Source organism: Triplophysa dalaica, chromosome 10, assembly GCF_015846415.1.
Source record: "Triplophysa dalaica isolate WHDGS20190420 chromosome 10, ASM1584641v1, whole genome shotgun sequence".
Classification (NCBI taxonomy): Eukaryota; Metazoa; Chordata; class Actinopteri; order Cypriniformes; family Nemacheilidae; genus Triplophysa; species Triplophysa dalaica.
In genome coordinates, this window is record NC_079551.1 from 20,537,167 (window position 1) to 20,557,798 (window position 20,632).

Sequence of the window (20,632 nt, forward strand, 5' to 3'; positions counted from 1 at the left end):
ATATCTGCTCCCCACCCAAAGCAATTTTCCGCTCTGCCTTTCAAGCGCAGCTCATAATTTGAACTTTGGGGGCCACCGTATTCTGTCCTATTGCTCGTAATTAAGCACACTGTGGAAATCCTAATGCGATTAACAGCCCTGTTGCTATGGATACCGGGTGAGATCTATCTGTTTAGCCCTCAATGTGCTTTCTTCAATATTACATGAATTTAGCTCGCCTCCTCCTCCTCAACACATTCAGCGTGGATTCAGATTCGTCCGAGCTTCGGTGTCTTCGCAGCTCGGTGTAGGAAGTGCCGAAGCCGCGCCGGCAATGCTAATTACGTTAGCTTGTTGGCGCTTATGAGAGGCGTGGCGATACATGTTTTTCCACCCACATTCGGCATAAACCACATCATTAAAATGCAAAAACTAATGTTTGTACCGTTTCATCAGTTATAACATTGCATGTTTGATCTGACGCTCTGTGTGCATCCCAAAGCTTCCTCGTGTGAGTGTTTGCTACAATACAATTAACAATTGTGTTGGAAAACCCCTCTTTTAGCAGATCCCTCTGAACACGGCGCCGCTGAATAAATACGCAGAGCACATTAGTGTTTAAACAGCGTGATTCGTGGAGAGTATTTAGCTATGGAGGAATCTGTGTTCTTCTACTTAATGGGTGGTTACGAAACAAGAATTATCATCTTTCATTCGGTCTCTGCTGTTTTCGATGTTGAACGCTTGAGGCACATCTGAACTGGAAAAATTGTTCATTTCTAAATTATGTGGTGGTCTTATCTATGACGGATAAGTTCGTAAACTCTCTAGCCGGGAGACGAATTTAACAGAAAGAAATTTTATAGAACAAAAGTTTTCCTAGAACATTGTTCTGCTTTGGTCTTTTGTTGCAATAAGACGGCTCTCTGAAATATTTTTTATTCAATTTATTTTTATGAATGCATTGTTTGATATAGTTTATTGTTGCGAAATAATCAATTGAAAGTTGTTTGATTTCAATCATATTGTGTGAATTTTAATGACATCATTCCTTTGGTTTGAGGAGATATTCATATTTTTGCATGTCTCAAACTTCCAAGATTTAAATACATGCATTTATATTTCAGGTCTGTCTTTATCAATCAAAAAGACATTTCATCCCATCCTCCAGAAAATGGCATCAACTATACAACATCAGCAAATTATTTTAAATCTGGGATGTTTTGTGGTAAAAGCTGTCTTCCTTTAAATAAACCCAGTCCGTTCATAAAAAATATGTTGCTATTCCCTTAAGAAAGTTAATGACTAAAGAGCCTCAGCTTGGTAAAAGCATATTTCTTAATCTGGTGTATCTTTTAATAAGAATATCTCCTTAAACTGAGTCTTATAAATATTCATTTTAAGTGACAAAATGTACTTGCTACCCCAAAGCACAGAAAAGATCAAGTGTCTTTTCCTACTGCGTAAGAATCTGAAAATGACTGTGAAATGACTTGAAAATATATTAAAAGCTGATGCGTCCAGTTCCCAAAGGTCATTGTCTCTGACAGCCTCCATTTGACTTTTCACGACTCCTTTCATCTGATCAATCGAGGGAAAGATAATGACTAGAGCATTGCATAAGATCAACACTTGGTTATGCACACTAGGTAGAGTTTATATATAACGACCAGTGCTCTTTGTCAGAAAAAAAAGGTTACAGCCCCAACCACTGATAAGCAAAAATATATTTTGTTGACCTCTTGGTTTGGGGACATTCTTAAACGCATCACTTGTGTTTTCCTTTTAATGCCTTTCTGTAGGATAATGTTTAGTATGAAATTAATTTGAAAACTTTGTATTAAAATCAATGTCTGGATGCACTAATTATGTTACGTATTTTAACATTTTGGTTAATTAACTCTCATTCTCATAAGAAATTTACTATTATTCAATAGATTTTCATGTCCACTACATGCAGTATACTGTATTTGTGACCCTGGACAACAAAACCAGTCTTATGGGAACATTTGTAGTACTAGCCAAAAACACATTGTTTGGGTGCAAATTATAGATTTTTCTTTTATGCCAAAAATCATCAGGATATTAAGTAAAATCTATCCTGTAGCTCAGCGGTAAGAGCATTGCATTAACAACGCAAGGTTGTGGGTTCGATCCCAGGGGATTGCATATACCTTTGGATAAAAGCGTCTGCCAAATGCATAAATGTAAATGTAAAATCATGTTCAATGAAGATATTATGTAATTTTTCTAGAGTTAATATATCAAAACTTTATTTTTGTGAGTAGATGCAGCAAAACTGCGAACAAAACTGTCCGGAAACACACCTACAAACTTCAGTCGCTGCTGCCCGCTCTTTGAAAATTACAGACTCAACTTTGGCATCTATGTAAAGCGTAGATGTTCTGCTTTCGGGTTCATCTAATCTCCAAAAGGTCATTACAACGGTAAGCCAATAGAGAGTGTTAAAACAAACCAATGGAAAGCTTATTTATTCAGCTTTCAGATGAGGTATACATTTTCCCTTAGAGGGGTCATATGGCACGAATACTTGTTATTCTGTGTCTTTGGTGTGTTATAAGTTGCCCATGCATGTATAAGACGCGTAAAATTGGAAAAATTTAAGTGTCGGAATGAAAGATGCATTCTATCTAAAAGTGAATGCTCACCCAGACCTGCCTGAAACACCGCGTGTAACCACACCCCTACAAATTCACGTCAGTTCATGGTATGACGACTAAGACCGGCAAAAATTTTAACGTTAGTAAGGAGGGTGTATCTTTCAATTCAATTGCTTTTGAACCTGATGTTCCAAATATGGTAGGAGGCATTACATTTCCATCACTTGCTTGCAGTATTGGACCAATCACTACGCACTGGTTAACTGGCCAATCGGAGCACACCTTGCTTTTCAGAGTGTTGAGCTTTGTAAAAAGATCTGTGTGTTTCAGAGAGGCGGCGCAAAGAGGAGATACAAACATGCACGATATGTGGAAAATACAACGTTTTTGAACCTTAAATCATGTATACACATTGTATAACATCTAAAACAAACAATAATATTCCTTTTAGCTGTGTCACATGATCCCTTTAAAAATGTTTTTGTTCTCCAGTATGTTAATATACTTGCTAAAATTGTATTGTATAACAATAAAGTGAACATTTAGTGAATTTAAAAGATCAGTACATTGTGTTTTTAACATTAAGCGTTTTTGAAGTCCTTGGTTTTTATTTCTTCAGTATTGAGAAGCCCCGTCTACAGGGAAATCTTATTGGTCCAATATCCTGCTCCTCAGCTCTGCTGTGAACAGAGAAAATATTTTTCGCTGGAGACTCAAAAAAAAACATTGAATCTGATCAAAAAACGTTCTGCTCATTTGTGACTAAGTTCACAAAATGAAGTGGCATTAGGCCTTTTGTGCAACAGTTTGGAATTTAAAGTGCCAAACACAGGTAAAAAGTAAAAAAAAAAATGCCATAAAAACTGACAGACCACAGCTGTTTTGCAGAAGCTTCTAGTTTTAAATTTCAGAGATTTTCACAAAAATGCAAATAGGCAAATCATGATTGCGTAATCTAGTTAATTATTAATACCTCTGCAGCAAGCATAAAAAACACATTTTCTCCACAGCTGATACCCAGCGCATCCTGATGAATCCAATAATAACCGACCGTGCCATAATTCAGCTTCTTTTTCTGGGAATGCATTCAACTCAGGCTTTTATCACAAGGGAAGAGGATAAACCTAACAACCCGCTGTTGTCTCCTGCCAGCATTCCGATAAGAGTCAGTAGGTGTGCATACAGAATAACCGTTCCCAATACAGCTCATTGCAACATGACCTTTCATTGCCGTCTGCGACCAGAGAGTGAGAGGGAAAACAACACTTGACGCTTTCTGACACGACACCAGAAGCAAGGACTCTTTCTCTGTAAGCAGACGCAGAGGACAGTCAGCGAATCCCTGTAGTCCTAGGCTTGTAAGACTGTTTGCGGGACCGGGGCATAAATGACATTTGCTGTGGGAGCCGTAGGCGATTCTCGGAAACAACTCGGTCGGACGCCACGCCTGTGACTCAATGGAGTCATCGTGGTGGTTACGAACATCGGTACTCAAGGGGACGATAGAGTTACATTCAAATGACTTTTTAAAGGATTATTAAAAGTAACCGTTAATGTGTCATGAGCTTATCAAACATTAACTTGCTTGGCAAAATACCTACTGTTAATATTTACTGGAACTGCAATATGGCTTAATTAAACCTTGTAGTTCCCTTATGGTAATAAACATTTCCAAAAATAGCCAAATGCAACATTTGCAATACCTGAACTGTGACTTCTGTTCACAGTTCACTGTTCAAATTCTGTGAAATCGAGAATTTGGGTACACAGGGCTCCCATGAAAACGTCTTGGTTACGTATGTAACCTCAGTTCCCTGATGGAGGGAACGAGACGTTGTGTCGAGAACGACAGATGTGGGTTCGCCCTTGAGAACCAATCAACTCTGACTACTATAGAAAAGGCCAATGAAATTTGGCGAATGAAATTTGCATGCCGGGCTCCGCCCCCGGATATCCGGTATAAAAGGAAGCCGGCGTGCAGCATTCATTTACCGCTTGTTCTGAAGAGCCTGAGATCCTCTCACGACTGCAGCAGAATACGATACGTGTTTGTGGCATAAGGGACACAACGTCTCGTTCCCTCCATCAGGGAACTGAGGCTACATACGTAACCAAGACGTTCCCTTTCTGTCGGTCTCTCGACGTTGTGTCGAGAACGACAGATGGGGTTATCTATGGAAAACGCCTCAAACGCTGTATCGCGTCACAATCTCAGCGAAGCGACGGTAACAAGCCTGGGCGTGTCAGCTCGACGCTTTCGTGAAACTTTTAACCTTCCAGTGTGGTGGTCGGGGGGTTCCAGAGCTTTCTGGGAGAAAGATGGGTACAGCCCTGACCGGTAACCTTTCACGGACGGGGCCTTAGCTCTCTACAGGCGAGAGGCCGTCCGGCTCGGGTTTACACCGGGAAAAGCGCAACTCTTAATCAGAGAAGCGCTGCAGAGGCTACCTCCTACCCGTGGGGAGGAATATGGTGGAGATATGATATGGTCTCGTCCTTGGAGGAGAACGCATGGAACGGGCGGACTGGGTAGTACCGCGAGGTGGAGGTCCACCTGGGGAAGCTCATGGGTTACCATGTGTGGGAACCATTGTCATGAGGGTATAACAGACGGAACAGCCCACGGTGGGGGTGTTACTGCGTCCGATAGCACAGGTCCGGTTAGAACTATCTGTGATAGGTCATAAGGTTTCCCGGCCTAAGGGGGAAGGCTGCTCTGCCCAGCCAACCCCCAGGAGGTGCTTTGCTTAGTGATGGATGGAATGCCTGTTCTTAACCAGTGTCTGGGTAAGAAGGAAGGTTGGTGAGGTACCAATTTTCTTAGCCATGTGTTTGGGTAAGAAGAAAAGGGTAGATAGCACACTGACCCAACCTCTTGGAGGGTGGGAAGGTGCTTTCGCAGGCATACGCCCCCCCGGATGCCAGTCCTACATGTCGCCACGCAGGACGTGGGCTGACACCGTGTTTATGCGAAGGTTGTTAACCCTTGCGAAGGTGTTTGGGCGTAGCCCAACCCGTAGCTCTACAGATGTCTGCTAGAGAGGTGCTTCTGCCAGTGCCCAGGAGGTGGCTAAACTCTGGTGGAGTGAGCCCACACTGCCAATGGGCATGGGAGATTCTGAGATCGAAATGCCGTCATAACGGCATTCACGACCCAGTGCGCCAGACTCTGCTTGGAGACAGCCTTCCCCTTCTGCTGTCCTCCAACACAAACTAGGAGCTGGTCAGAGCTACTGAAGCTCTGCGTGCGGTCCAGGACACAACACGGATGGGGTTGGGTCTTCCTCCCCAGTGGGGAGCGCCTGCAGGTCCACCACTTGGTCCCCGAAGGGAGAAGTGGGAACTTTGGGCACGTATCCGGGCCTGGGTCTCAAGATAACGTGAGAATTACCAGGGCCGAATTTAAGGCAATCCGGGGACACAGAGAATGCTTGGAGGCAGTGGGTCTTTTCTCGTTGAGAGAGAGAGACACCAGGACGAGAAGAGGCGCCGTCTAGAGGCGTGTGACCGCCTAGTAGATGGGACCCTAGCCTGGGTGATGGTCTCAGCCATAGAGGGGGAGTAGCCATCTCAGGATTTTCTCGTCCTGTCTAGAGACCAGACATGGGTGTTCCAGAGGTCTGATCTGGGATGCCAGAACGTGTCCTTCCCCTGAGAGAGCAGGTCCTCTGTCAGGGGAATGGTTCAGGGGGAGTCGCTGTTCAGAGCATCAACTCTGAAGCCAAGTGCGGTTAGACAAGTGTGGTGTAACCAATACACTTGGTGCTCCTCTTCCCTGACCTTGCACAGTGTTTGTGCAAGGAGGCTCCTGGGGGGGGAAGGTGTGCTTCCGCCCGTCCCGTGGTCAGCTGTGCGCCAGGGCATCCGTGCCGAGGGGGGCCTCGGTCAGGGAGTACCAAAGCAGACAATGGGTGGTGTCATGGGAGGCAAAGAGGTCTATCTGTGCCTGTCCGAACAACACCCAAAATGAGCTGGACCAGGGGTGGAGTCGCCACTCTCCGCAAGGCGTATACTGACGAGAGAGCGTGTCGGCTGTCTGGTTTAGTCTGCCTGGGATGTGTGTGGCCCGCAGGGAGCGGATCACCTGCTAACTCCACAGGAGGAGGCGTCGGGCAAGTTGTGTTAGTTACCGTGAGCGTACACCACTCTAGGCAATTGCACAGCGCAGACGGGGGCCCGCGTCTGCGTGCCCGTTGCACACTGCACCCCACCCCTGCAGCGAGGCGTCCGTCGTCACCACGACGTGCCTCGTAACCTGCCCGAGGGGAACCCCCGCCCGGAGGAAGGTCATGGAAGACCAAGGGGTTAGGGTGCGTCGGCAGCAGGGCGTCATCACCATGCGCCTGCTGCCGGTGTGCCACGCTGTCCTCGGAACTTGACTCTGTGGCCAGTGTTGAAGCGGTCTCATGTGCATCAGCCCGAGGGGTATTACCCCCGCGGAAGATGCCATGTGTCCCAGGAGCCTCCAGTTCCAACACTGACTGGGCAGGTGCTGCGGACAGCTGTGCCGTCATGGTGACAGAGTTTGGTTCCATACCGAGAAAGAGGATGCTCTGCACTAAGGAGAGTTTGCTCTTTTCTCGGTTGACCTGAAATCCCAATCGATCTAGATGCCGGAGCACCAGGTCCCTCTGTGTACAGAACAGATCTCACGAGTGTTTGCCAGTCGTCGAGATAGTTCAGGGACAGACCGAAAGGGAGGACTCTGTACTGATATGCCCACCCCTCGAACTCGAACCATGGGAGCGGGGCAGTGTCGAGGGGATCAAGACATTAGAGTAAGCGTCCTTCAGGTCGATTGCCACAAACCAATCCTGACACCTGATAGATGTCAGGATGCGCCTCTGCGTGAGCATCTGAACGGCAACTCGTGAAGGTGCTTGTTCAGGGTACGCAGACCTATGGCAACCCGCCGTCTTTCTTGGGAATGATGAAGTGCAGGTTGTGACCCACTGAACGTCTTGATTTTGGACGAACTCCATGCCTGTTTTGCCAGAAGTCTCTGGGAAACTGGATCGAGTAACCAAGTCCGAGTCGCGACACAACGTCGAGAGACCGACAGAAAGGGAACTAAACCTTGTGCTTTTTGCTACTTGTACAAGATGGCGCCGGTGAGCTATTGGGATAACAGAGTCGGCAGAGTAATTTCCAGTCGTATAACACTGTATGGTAAAAGGAGGATTTTGGGCAGTGATAATAGGGGTGTGATTTACATAAACAGATATGATAGATCTACTTTACATTGGTGAGCACTTTTTAAGCCAAAATAACTTGATAGTGTACGTCTTAGTATGGGAAATGAGTCTGCCGACTCTGCCGTTGGAAAAGCTCACCGGCGCCATTTTGTGCAAGTAGCGACCCAGTCTGTGAAAATCAGCTAAAATGTGTTTTCTTTTTCTTTTTTATTTACTGTTTAAGACATAAAATTATTTTGTGAATATAGTCTTGATATACAACCTTGGTATAAGTACTGTACGTCAGTGATTAAAATCAATGTTTGAAAAGGCAATTTTTGTTTTTTTTACAAAAAACTAAACAAATTGTCAATATAATTGTTAGTTTGTTTATTATAGTAGGATTATTAAGCACCGTATCTCAAATTCAATCATTAATTTATTTTGTACGATCATCTCAAATCTATCATTTACATTAATAAACACATGACCTATTTTACTAATTTTTACAACTTCACGGTCAAAATAATCGGGGACATTATACTGTAATAATATATATTAATATAATGTTCTCTATTCATTTTGAATAGCTGTTTCATATTTATTTATTTAGTCTGTAAAATTAAGGAATAATCTAATGGAGGGAAATGTGCGGGGTACTTTAATGCTCATAATATTATAATTTGATTATTTAACTTTATCCTGGACATTTCACACAAAATAAAAAATATAAATTACATTAAATATACATTAAAAACCCATGCTTCTCAATAAAGATCAGCAGCATTTTCAATAAAGAAAATGATAAAGGTAAAAATTACAATCTTACATACGTATAATTTACATGTGAAATTTTAAGGTAAATATACAAATTTACAACAATTTAGCACCAAAGTACTGGTATTTTTGCATTATTACATATACGACCTATAGGTTGTCAAGAACGTATAAACACATGGATGCTACTGAGAAAAACACCAAAGCCCCAGTCTTATACAGTAGGACTGTCTCTTCAATGCCAACCATGTGGAGGGCCGAAGATGGGGGATGAGGTGCAACTGACATTTGCTGCGGGAGCCGTAGGCGATCCTTGGAGACGACTCAGCCGGACTTCTCATGTGTGACTCACCGGAGGCCGGAAGATGCGAATCGCATATGGACGGCATTGTCAGCCTTACTTTCTCCTCTAATAACATCGCTTTTCGCAGGCTGAGTTTAAAAAAAGGACTCCCACAATGCAACACAAATCCATTTACAGAGTTTTTGAAACCTTTCGTGGAAATAACAAAAGAGAACAAACATTCTGAAGAATTACTAGCAGATATCGAGGAATTAAACTGGGTTATACAATTTCTGTCTGACACGCTGTTGTCATTCAGAATAAATGGTAATAAATTAAGCTGTAGGCGGCGAGCGCTGACGCGACAGTATTGAGCATCTTTAAATCTGAATTATGTTGACATCCTCTAGCATACATTATGTGTCTTATTTTGTGTGTCAAGTTTGATGTGGATGGGGGCTGGTTTTGACATTAAAATATAACCATAGCTGAGCTTGTGGATGTTATCTGTTCATCCAAAACATAAAGAGTTAATGATAATAATAATGATGTCTGGCAAAAAATGAAGATCACGAAATATGGAGATACAAGGTTTCAGCAGGAACATCGAACTTGGGGTGTATCCCCAACAGAATAAGTGGTCACTCATAGCATAAACTCGACACAAGCACATCTGGTTTGTATTTTAATTAGCAAAGATATAATAATCTGAACTCCCAGGTTTGAGGGATGTTCATCTATATGAATATGTAATCTAAGGTTCATTCAGAGGTTATAGTGTTATGAGGTTCTGTCTATTAAGATGTATCTTTTAAATGTCCCCAGCAATTACAGAGGACTAAATTATATTATGTTTGACTGATACGCCTGACTGCGCCCAACTGCTGAGCGTAGACAGAGCTTCCTGAACTAACAGAATCAAAATTCAAAAGCAGAAACCAGAGACCAGTAAGTGCGTTGAGCGCTGATTATAAAATGCACAGATATTGATTATAGGCTACATTGAAAAGTTAATTGGTGGAATCCAATTTTGGTGGATGAAGGCTTGATTGCTTTAATGGCGTCTGTGTTCACATTTGAGAATAAGTACTAAAACGGAAGTTTAGGGATTAGAGAATGAATGTGAACTAGATGATGAATTTAATTGGATTCATTAAGAAGACTTACGTTGAGTTGAAGATTTTCTGTCCATTGTCCGATAACTTTGTAGAAAGGAGTATTGTTGATATTCATCTGGTACTGAAAAAGATCATATCGTCCTGGAGCATCACCATTCCGGTTAAAAGTGACAGACGTTCCAGCACTCCCTGAAAAAAAAAAACATGTTTTTATATCTGACCGTGATTGAGAAGTTTACAATGACAATTATTATTTAAACTTTAAATCAGACACTAAAAAGCCTAAAATTTAAAAGCTAAAACAGTGACTTTCGGTAATAATACAAATGTTAAGTTTGTTTTATATAACCAATTACTTCAAACTCAAGATTGTTGTACGATTTAAGAAAAAACATGGAAACATATACATTTATGTATAATGAAATAATAAAAAGTAACACACAAACACACATTTATATAAACAGATAATTCATGTGTGTGTGTTGAATTCTGGAAGTATTTATTTGTTTGTTATTACTTTTTAGTACGTATGTATATATATATATATATGTATATATATATATATATATATAAATATATATATATATTTTTTTTTTTTTTCTGTAACTGCAGCTTTACATTAGTAACTCAAGCAATCAAAGCAACATTTTACCAACATGTGTGAGTTTAGGGGAGCAAATTCTGTTTGGCTCAACAATGGTAGACGATGGATTGTTTTGGATCCTATTTGGAATAGTCATTATTTTGGTCATTACAGACTTCAGTGTAAACATCTGTACAAATGATATACACATAAGATGATCTTTGCCACCAATAAATGTCCCCAGATTACTAAATTTCATGTAGCCATTGATATTTATTTAAATTGAAGGAGTACTAAAATAATAATAATAATAATAACTGGTTAGTTTGGACATGAAAGGATAACAAAAAGCGAGAATCCTCAACAGTGAGGGATTCCAGGGCCTGATACTGGGTCCCATCATACTGTTCGAGAGTTTTACCTGCCGTTCTTAGCACTAATGATCTTAAATCTGCCAAAATGCAATCAACAGTTTGGCTTGAGTGGCAGATGAAACCTTCAATGCATTTCGGCACCTCTATCCTGTGCATCTGCCTCATGCTGTGGTCTTATGACAGACTCCCATCACACTTATTATGTTGAAGGGCACTGGGAGCAACAGGTTGTGAAAGTAGCTATTGGCAGGACTTCGTGATATCAAGAAAACTTTCCTTGAATGACACTAGTGACAAAAATTATAACTTATGGGGCCCTTTCACACTAGAGCTTTTGATGTGGACTCAATCCCAAAAAAATTGTGCTATATATAACTAAAAGTGGTTCTTGGCTCGTTATCATAGGGGAACCACTTTTAGTGCGATATAGAACCATATTTTGGTGCTTCAGTGGTTCTTCAGGGGTTCTTTGGGAATACTGAGGTGCTATATAGAACCAATGGCTTAATAGGTTATTATTATTATTACACAGGCTCAATAGGTTCCTTTTATGGAAACGGTGCTATATAACACCATAGTCACCCCAAAGAATATATAGATATGGTGCTATACAGCACTAAAAGTGGTTTCCCTAACAAGCAAATAACCACTTTTAGTGCTATATAGAACCATATATTTTCAAGTGTGTTTGATGTCAGTGTTCAAGTCATCTGGTTGGTGTGAAAGGTGATTCTGCTTTGAGAAGGTGGTATGGGGTAGAGTTCATGTGAAGTTAGGCTTAAGATTGATATGAAAGCAATCCAGTATCACATTTGCATCTTGAAATGCTCTCTGTAGCAATTAGTGTAGTATAATTATTTTCTCTGGGTAACTTACCATTGCTAGACCCTCAGCATGCAAGCTCTCCAATGCATCAGCAGCAAACAAATGCAGGTGCCGATAGGAGGTTATTGCACCCACTCATTTTTACATTTCAGAGACAGATGAAATATCCTTTTAGTATTTTATGCAGCTTCTTGAAACCGAATTTTGAAAGCTACACAGGGCCAGACCCCAAAAGATTTGCACACCTGTGCTGTTGTCGAACATTTGAGGCCCACCGAGAATCATTTTGCATTTCCATTGTCACTTTATGAATTGAAAGAGAATATAAATATATAACAATATAACAAAACAAAGTTTCTTGGAAATTCATCCAAATTATTTTTCGTTGACTCAAGTAACTATGCTTGTTATAAGACGATTCTGATTTAAATAATTTATGAACAGCATTTTTAATTAATTTAAAACACATACCAAAAAAAGTTCATGTGTATATGTTCTCCTACTTGTAAGTCGCTTTGAGTAACAGCGACTGCCAAATTAATAAATGCAATGTAATTTTAAATCAATAAGTCTTGAATTTCGTCCACTTGGAATTATAAGGTTCTTATAATCTGAAAGTTTTGACAATATTGGGTTTTTCTAACATTTTTATTTCGTGATAACTAATTTACATTATGTGATGTTTTTTCTTTTTGTTGTGTACATCTTGGGACTTTTTTTAGAAAACAAAAAGGTTTTATTTACAAAATCAAATGGAATGCAACAATTTTGAAGCTCAATATCTTAAAACTGCTCAGAATGCAGATAGAACTTTTGAATTCAAAGATGGCAATTTGGGCAAAATAAGCTTCCTTTGAATACAATTTTATATTATAGAACAAAAGATTATTTTTTACCGAGATGTTTTTTAGATCTTTCAGTCCCTAAACCATCTCAGAACAAACTGCCTTAGATATTGGTTGAAAATGTCGCAATGATAATATAACTGAATATTAAAACAAAACTTGTACAAATTATAATAAAGGTTAATTATATATTTAATTATAATAATATATACTTATTGTATATATATATATATAAATTTATATGATTATTTATATGATTATATATATTTATATGGTTAACTATATATTTAGAGGTACCTGAAATTAATATGAAAATTAATATAGAAAAAGTGTAGCTGGATAACACAGTCAGAGATGTTAAAGTTCAACAAGCTCACTTCAATGTTGGAGATTATGGGTCCTATAGATTCAAGGGTAATTAAACAAAATAAAGGTCAAAACTAAAATATTAATGTCATTTTAAGAAACAAACAAAAAAGAAACGTAATACATTAAACTATAACAAATTTGGATGAATCTAAAAAATGCTGGGTTATATGGTTGGGTCAAAAAGGTACAAACCCAACCTTTGGATTATAAAGTAGGGTGCTGTGTTGTTTTACCCCAAAACGCTGGGTTGTTATAACCCATTGTTAAATCAAATATGAACATTTTACTGCCAATATTTGGGTTTGTTCCTTTTTGATCCAATGCTGTGTCAAAAATAACCCAACATCTTGTGTGTATCAATGCGTCAGGTTGCAATATTTTTTGACAACCTCAAAAAACTAAATACATTTACTGTCTACTATAATAATAAAAATGACAAGGGAAGCTTACACCTTTTGTGTTATACTGTACAATATTGCTGAATCTCCAGATTATGTGACATGTATGTATACAATTGAATAACAAATATCATCACACTGGCCCAGCCATACTTGAGGTGCCTGAAGATTCCCATCCAGCTTAATCAAACCCAAATACAGGATGGTTCATCTCTCTGCCATCTAGATCAATACCTTGAAGAAGTCACTGTGCAAGCCGAATCTAATCTAAAGCCTAACACAAAAACAAGAGCTTTCAGCATAAATAACTCTTTACTTATTCTTTATAAATTCATCAGCTATTAAGAAGTAAAAAAGGCCCAGATGTAATTCAGTGATTCAGCAGAAATGCAAAAACTGACTGTCGCGCGAGGGGTGACAAAAACTGCTGTGGTGAGTTTTTAAAGTCCTTCATTATTCGGTGACTTTGGCGTAACCTGCTGCCTTTTCAAGTCTGTTTGTTGATGTTTTTTTGGAGAGAGGCATCATGGGAAGATACATACAGTTTGCTCGGTTTTTCTTACAGACTGTAGGGAGAATGCAGACACTGAATACTAAAAGAAAGCGCAGAGATGAGAAAATGACTGCATGGTAGAGACACTTAAATAGCAGGCGATGGACTGGAAACCCACCGAAAGCCACGATTAACCGGCTTGCACTTAACAGTGAATTAACATGAGCATACGCCATGGGTCTTCAGAAGTTACACAATAATGTGTTGTTGCATCATATGGAAAGCTTTAAGAGGCAGCGGTTATGTTGATTTTTGAATAGGGTGAGCTTCTCAGGGTTCCACTTCATATATTCAAGTATATACAGGTAATAATAATCAACTCAGAGGCGACCAATCATTCAAAATTACACTGTAATTACGCTGTAAATATAAGATCTTGAAATAACCTTCTTAAGCATATTCATTATTAGCACACATGAAGCCTTTGAATTAGTTTATATGCTTTTGCTAGAGGAAACATTTTTAAAAACCTTTGAAAACTGGCAAAAAAAAACCTCAATTGCCCGACTTCAAGCTGCGTGTTCATTTTTCCCAGCTTTCTATGTCTACGGAACAAGTGCTTTCATCGCAAGAGTTTACATGCATAAATAACCAGCACATAGAAAACAGGCCTGCAGACATTTATTAATAAAAGCAGGCAAAGGGTTTAGTTTTTGATATTTCCAGATAAACTGAATGTAAATTGTTTTATTTCATTTTATGTCAGCCAGCTTTAAACATATGATAAACCTTCATATTTCATGTTCGTACTGTTTAGTCAGGTAATCGGGATATTTGAGGAAGTGTGACATATGACACATAATGTCATGATATATGATCTATATGAAGCATTTATTTGCCAAAAGAGATAACTCCGACAACTCAGTTTTTTCCTGTGCATTTCAATTAATATCAATTAAACTTCAGTTGGTTTGGTTAGATTTAAGCCATAATAACTTTAGAAAATATACCTAATTAAAACAATGAAAACGTGATAACATAATAAAAACATGATTTTTGGAAAACATGAGTTTTTGGAAATAAACTCCACAAGTAACTTTAATACATACAAGTCTATAGACAAATCTGCATCCATTTTGTATGACATATAAGTGAACCGTAATTTAAATTGATTTTAATAAATTTAGTTGACATATTACGTTAGTGATCAAATGCAATAATATCAATTGTGGAATTCAATATTTGATAAACCTAAGGAGAATTCGTACTGTATATATGTAATATTTTATGCATGGCTCTACAGTATATGTTTAGCTTTTGCTGAAAAAACTAGTTTACTTAGTGTTTTTTTATGCTGGGTTCACACCAAACGCAAACAATCGCATTCCACGCTCTTTAATTACTTGCTGGAAAAGTTCGTTATTTTCACTTGAGTGATGCTATCTGACAAATATTTTCCACTTTAGCGGAATACGAGATTGAAGCCCACGAGTTTGCATCTATACGCATCTTTGCAGTGACTTTGTATGTTATTTACTCGCGCAAAATCCTTAATTCGCGTTTGGTGTGGACCCATTGTTAGAGATTTCATTAAAGCGGTAATCTATGATTTTCGTTCAAAAATAATCAAAGTTGATCAGTTATTGAGCAAAAAATACATATAAAATGGTGTGCAAAACTCGCTTCTTATCTAACTACATTTCAGAAAGATAAGCTTAATAAATTATAATTTGATCGCTTGATACATTTTCACAGGAAATGTCAGTTTAAGTCATTTAAAAGAAAATAAGTAGGTAACAAGTAATCTGCATTTAATGTTTTGAACAGAGATGGCGAGATAGAGGCAAAAGTTACAGACTGCAGTTTAAATTGTACCTTACTGAAACATTTTGGGATGTCAATTCAGATTATTCATGGCATAACATTTTTCAAATATACTCAATGAGGTGTTCATTGATGTCTGTTACATCTAATGTTTTATTATCGGTATTTGGTGCTTCTTCAAAGTGTCAATATCAAACCAAAGCCGTCTGGTCTGTATGCTTATACATAGTAAACTCCATCCCATATTCATCTGTATTATAAATCTATTTAGTCAATTCTGATATTCATTTGCATATTCAAATGCTGCTACTGTTTTTTGAAGCATTGGATTTAACAACAAGCTTAGTTTTCATTTTGTACATTTGTAAACATGCCTAAGGGGTGTTTTTTTTCTTACGTCATAAATTCTAAACTTTATATTGTCTTGCCTCAGTAGAGTAAACAACATTAGAAATGCTACTGACAAAGCAATTTATTTGTGTTTCAATCTAACAGAATATTTGTATTTGAATGAACTGTAAATGAACACATTTGAGAATAGTTCTTTTAAAGTTCTTTCTCAGTTCAAAACACAATGATTTTCTTTTATGTCTTTTCACAAGCTGGAATATGAAATATTACTCCTGACTGCTCACCTAGAAAGCACCCAACACTTAAATTAAATAAAGCAATGCTATTCCAAGATGTCTTACTGCTTTTCATGTCTTCAAGTCATTTAATGAAATGTGTGCCTGTCGTGCATTCATCGCTGTCCGACAATGACTTTTAAATTGAGTAATAAAACTTTTCAGTGATGTTAAATATCATAAATAAATAAAAATCGAAGCTCATCAGGTATAAAATTTAAGTGAAATAGACCAGTGTTTTGCTCTTAGGTTTTGTTTACTCATTTATTATGAATGCAATAAAGTCTACTGATGTCATGTAAGCATTTACATTGCAGTTGTTAACTTTTGAGACTGTGAATAAACTATGCAACTAAATCTATATTTATAATTTCGTGTAAAGTATTTTATTAAAACACAAATACATTCTGTACATACAGCACCATATATATAAATGGGAGATTGTACAGATACAGATACCTACATGTAAACTAACAAGCTGTTCTTTTTTAACCTCTCCTCTCTTATTCCATTTGGTTATTAAAAGTTGTTTTCTTTCCGGATTCTGATTGGTGTATCTTTAACCAGGTGTTATAAGTTAGATCACATATTTACCCCAAATAGTATTTGCTCATCATCATCCAGACATCAAAGGTATGGATGCCCTTTGATCTAACAGTTCACTGGTGCAAGACCACAAAAAGTTTCACTTCATTAGGCTGCATTAATACGATATTTCCTTTCTTCTTGGAGGTTTCCTCATTCAAAGGACTAATACAAAGACAGCCCTTGAATGTGAAAGTATCCTGAAAGTTAGAGAAAAGTGCACCGTAGCAGCAATAAATTAGGAAGCTTAGATAAAGATATAGGAAAGACCGGGGCTAGTTGTCACACTGGTTTACATCAGTGAATATTTCACAGGGTATGTTTTTTAAAGGGATAGTTCAGCTACAAATGACAATAATTTGATAATTTACACTCGTGTCATTCCAAACCTATTTGAACCTTTCTTTCTCATGAAAGACACAAAAGAAGACATTTTGAAGAACGTTGATAACCCAACAACATTGGCCTCCATTGACTTCCATTGTATATACATCAGCGTGAATAAATGAAGAAAGATTTTTTTTGGGGCGGGGCGATCTATCCCTTAAATAAATGGATTTTAACATACAAAGCACACTATCATTTTGGCAAAAATATATAAAAAAATTGATTTAAAAAAAATTACCGGACATTTGTTATATGAAAGTGTCATAGTTTACTTTCTTGGGTGCTTAACATCCAAGTTTGTTTTTGACCCTAAGCGGTGTTCATCTATTTGTCATCTCTGTGGCTAACTCAAGTTAGTGATATTGGATATCCTGCGTGGGTGTTTCAAAACATCAGGACACTTGTTTCATATTTTTAAAATTCTATGCAGGCAGACACTGAATAGACAGGTGCCAGAGATAGATCATATTTAAATCAGATTTAATCCAATGATAATATTCATTTTCCTCCCACGAGCAGCTGCGGCTTAATAAACAAATGACACGCTGGATCTTACAGAGGGGTTAGGGTGGACCTTATATTGCTCAGCGCTGTGGGTGCTTGAAAATCTATTGTTATTACTCATACTTATTATATTTTCCTCCCACAACGTTGGTACGCAACCCGTCTCGCGCTGTTTGCGTTACATATGTGAATGATATCTCACGTCATGTTGTTCATTGAGGAGAGGTGTTCGGTTTTCTATGATTGGACATTGGACATTTCTCCTCGCAAAACATTAAAATGAGTAAAAAATGAGAAAAAACCCATTCCACAGCGTTCATAAAGGACTCAGAGCTATATCCATAACATTACAGCATATACTGGAAAAGTTGAAACTGGTAAATAGAAAGTTTGTTTGCAAAGTTTAAAAAAATGTTTTATAAGTTTATGTGAAAATCAAAACTCTCCAGGAATTTTGGGGTACCAGAATAATATTTCATTGCTCTTTCGTAGTTCAAGTGACTTTATTGTGTTCTCGGTTATATTTTATATAGATATCAACTTCAGAAACTAGATACCAGAATATTTAGGAGAAATAAAAAACACATAAACGGGGCTATATAGAGCTATAAAATATTGTGAATGGAGAAGTTCAGATCACATGGTCTTTCATGAGAAATGTTATATTTTATAGAAACACCTCCAGCTTTTTACCCTTGAGAGCAAAGCTTGAAGACAAATTGATGCACTTGTGAGACACAAGACTACTGGGGATTGTTTCTTGTGAAGAAATGTGATGGTAGGCGATTCATTTTCTCCAGAAAAAAATTAAATCTATTTTTATGTACAGAACTGTGAAAGTCTAACTTTAAGGCACATCTGAAAAACACTTCACATCTAGAGATGCACCGATATATTAGCCAATTATCGTTATCGATCGGAAAAAGCTATTTTTCATGCTATCGGGTGTTAAAACAGCTCGATGATTAGGACCGATATATCATGTCAATAGTCATTTTTTAAATTAATAACATTTAGAAAGTTAGGAAATCTTCATTCTTTCTTCAGAACTGGTATCGGCATCGGAAGATATCACTCTGAAAGATCGGCGTTCGGTGGGAAATTTAGTATCGGTGCATCTCTATTTATATCTTTTGCTTTAGTGCGTCAGCCAGAAGTATCAAGAGATTTCCAAATATTCTTTGCCCTTAACTTCAATAATCAAAGCACACCCCACCTCAAGTCATATTCGTAAAAAGACAAACAATGCAAGTAAAGCATTAAAGATTGGAATTTAAGGGCTATACAAAGTTAGGGGTGATAGTAAAACTCTCAACCTTAATGAGGAACGGTGAGGCAAATGTGTTTTACTGGACCTCAAGCTTGCATGTCTGCAGGCTTTAGTTGACTCACCGTTGAAGCTGACAGAGCGGATGTACTTGAGGAGCTTCTTGCCACCAGTCATCTCGGAACACACACCCGACTGGTTAGGACACAGATCCTTCTGCATGTTGTGCAGGGCGTGGGCCATGGCATACACGGCGTCAATCACAAACTGCACCTTCCCTCTTGCTCGTATTTCGAGTCTATTCCTATTCGCTCTTGCCCTGGAGGAACATTGCATAAAAAAACAGACACTTTTTAGAGTATACCGGAACTGGGACTGAATTTCAACGGTGTAAATATTCCTATTCTTTAAACCTCCAAACGCTATGAAGATTTCATACTTGATACAGCGAGATGTTCAGCACCTATGGTTTGAAAATATTAAATATGTCCTCATCTAGGGAATCTTGAATTTCCACCACTTAGTGTAAACAAATACTGATATTCATATATAGATTGATAATAATAAATACAAGATAAGCTGACTAAAATCAAGAATGTTGTAAAATCAGAAAATTTGTTCAACTTTTAAGATAGAACTATCGTTTTTTTTTACCGTACCAGATTATTTTTTCCTCTTTTATAGTTTAGGAGACTTTGCGGTTTCATATTTTTGGGTATCAACTTTAAACCACAATGATTAGCCTCAAAATGTTTACAATAAATGCAAGTACACACAAATTGTAAATATAATTGTTTTATGTTGTAAAGTGTACTGTAAATCAGAGCTCATATCGTTACGCTTTTGATAAGATGTATGAAAAATGTTTTTGAGTGTAAATGGATAACTTTGGGCTGTGATTGAAAATCTTGGTTAGCAAGCCTAAGACAGTTATCATTTCTCATGAGAAAAATCTAAGCAATTTGCTCTTCATTGTATTTCTGTCTAAGAGAAAATTTGAGATGAAGATATCTTTCTTCCACAAAAATTTCCAATCTTTTAAGGAATTTCACCTTAATTCACATTAATCTAAAACAAGTTTGAATGTCTTTAAGACCTTCTCCCAATTTAACCCTGAGTCAAGCACATAACTGTACTTTAAAGTATCTTAATAATGATGGCCGTGTACTTACACTCCTTGCACTGTGAAGATAGCTGTGACAGTTCCATTAAGACCCAATACTCCATGATCCATGCTTGGAAATTCTCACAGGACATGAATGCCGTTCACGCAATATTCTTGGCCATTTCTCTATTTCTATTCAATTAGCTCTGCTGTTTTTCTGATCTGACACTTTCCCTCAGAAGTCCACACTGGTTCTTTTTTTTATTAGGCATACTACAGACATCTTAAATTAAATAAAAAATAAAAAGGGGAAGCAATGAGTGGATCTAATGAGGCCTGAAACTAGCTTGGACAAATATCAACCCATCCGAAAGTGCTATTAAACCTTTTCAGTGAGCTTGAAATACGCCTTGTGAAATTTCATTCCCATTATTGAGTGGATCTCATTCTTTAGATGATATTTACTTGCAGGATGATTGATTGATGTCTTTAAGA

The 20,632-nt window shown here is 38.2% G+C and overlaps 1 protein-coding gene across 1 annotated transcript in view; it reads right to left on the bottom strand.

Annotated features, from left to right (window-relative positions):
* Positions 1–20,632, bottom strand: part of LOC130429801 (metabotropic glutamate receptor 7) — a 175,686-nt gene that overhangs the window by 42,731 nt on the left and 112,323 nt on the right. The window contains 3 exon segments of the mRNA XM_056758594.1: positions 10,002–10,141; positions 19,158–19,313; positions 19,316–19,351. Of these exon segments, the coding sequence (XP_056614572.1) occupies positions 10,002–10,141; positions 19,158–19,313; positions 19,316–19,351 (332 nt within the window).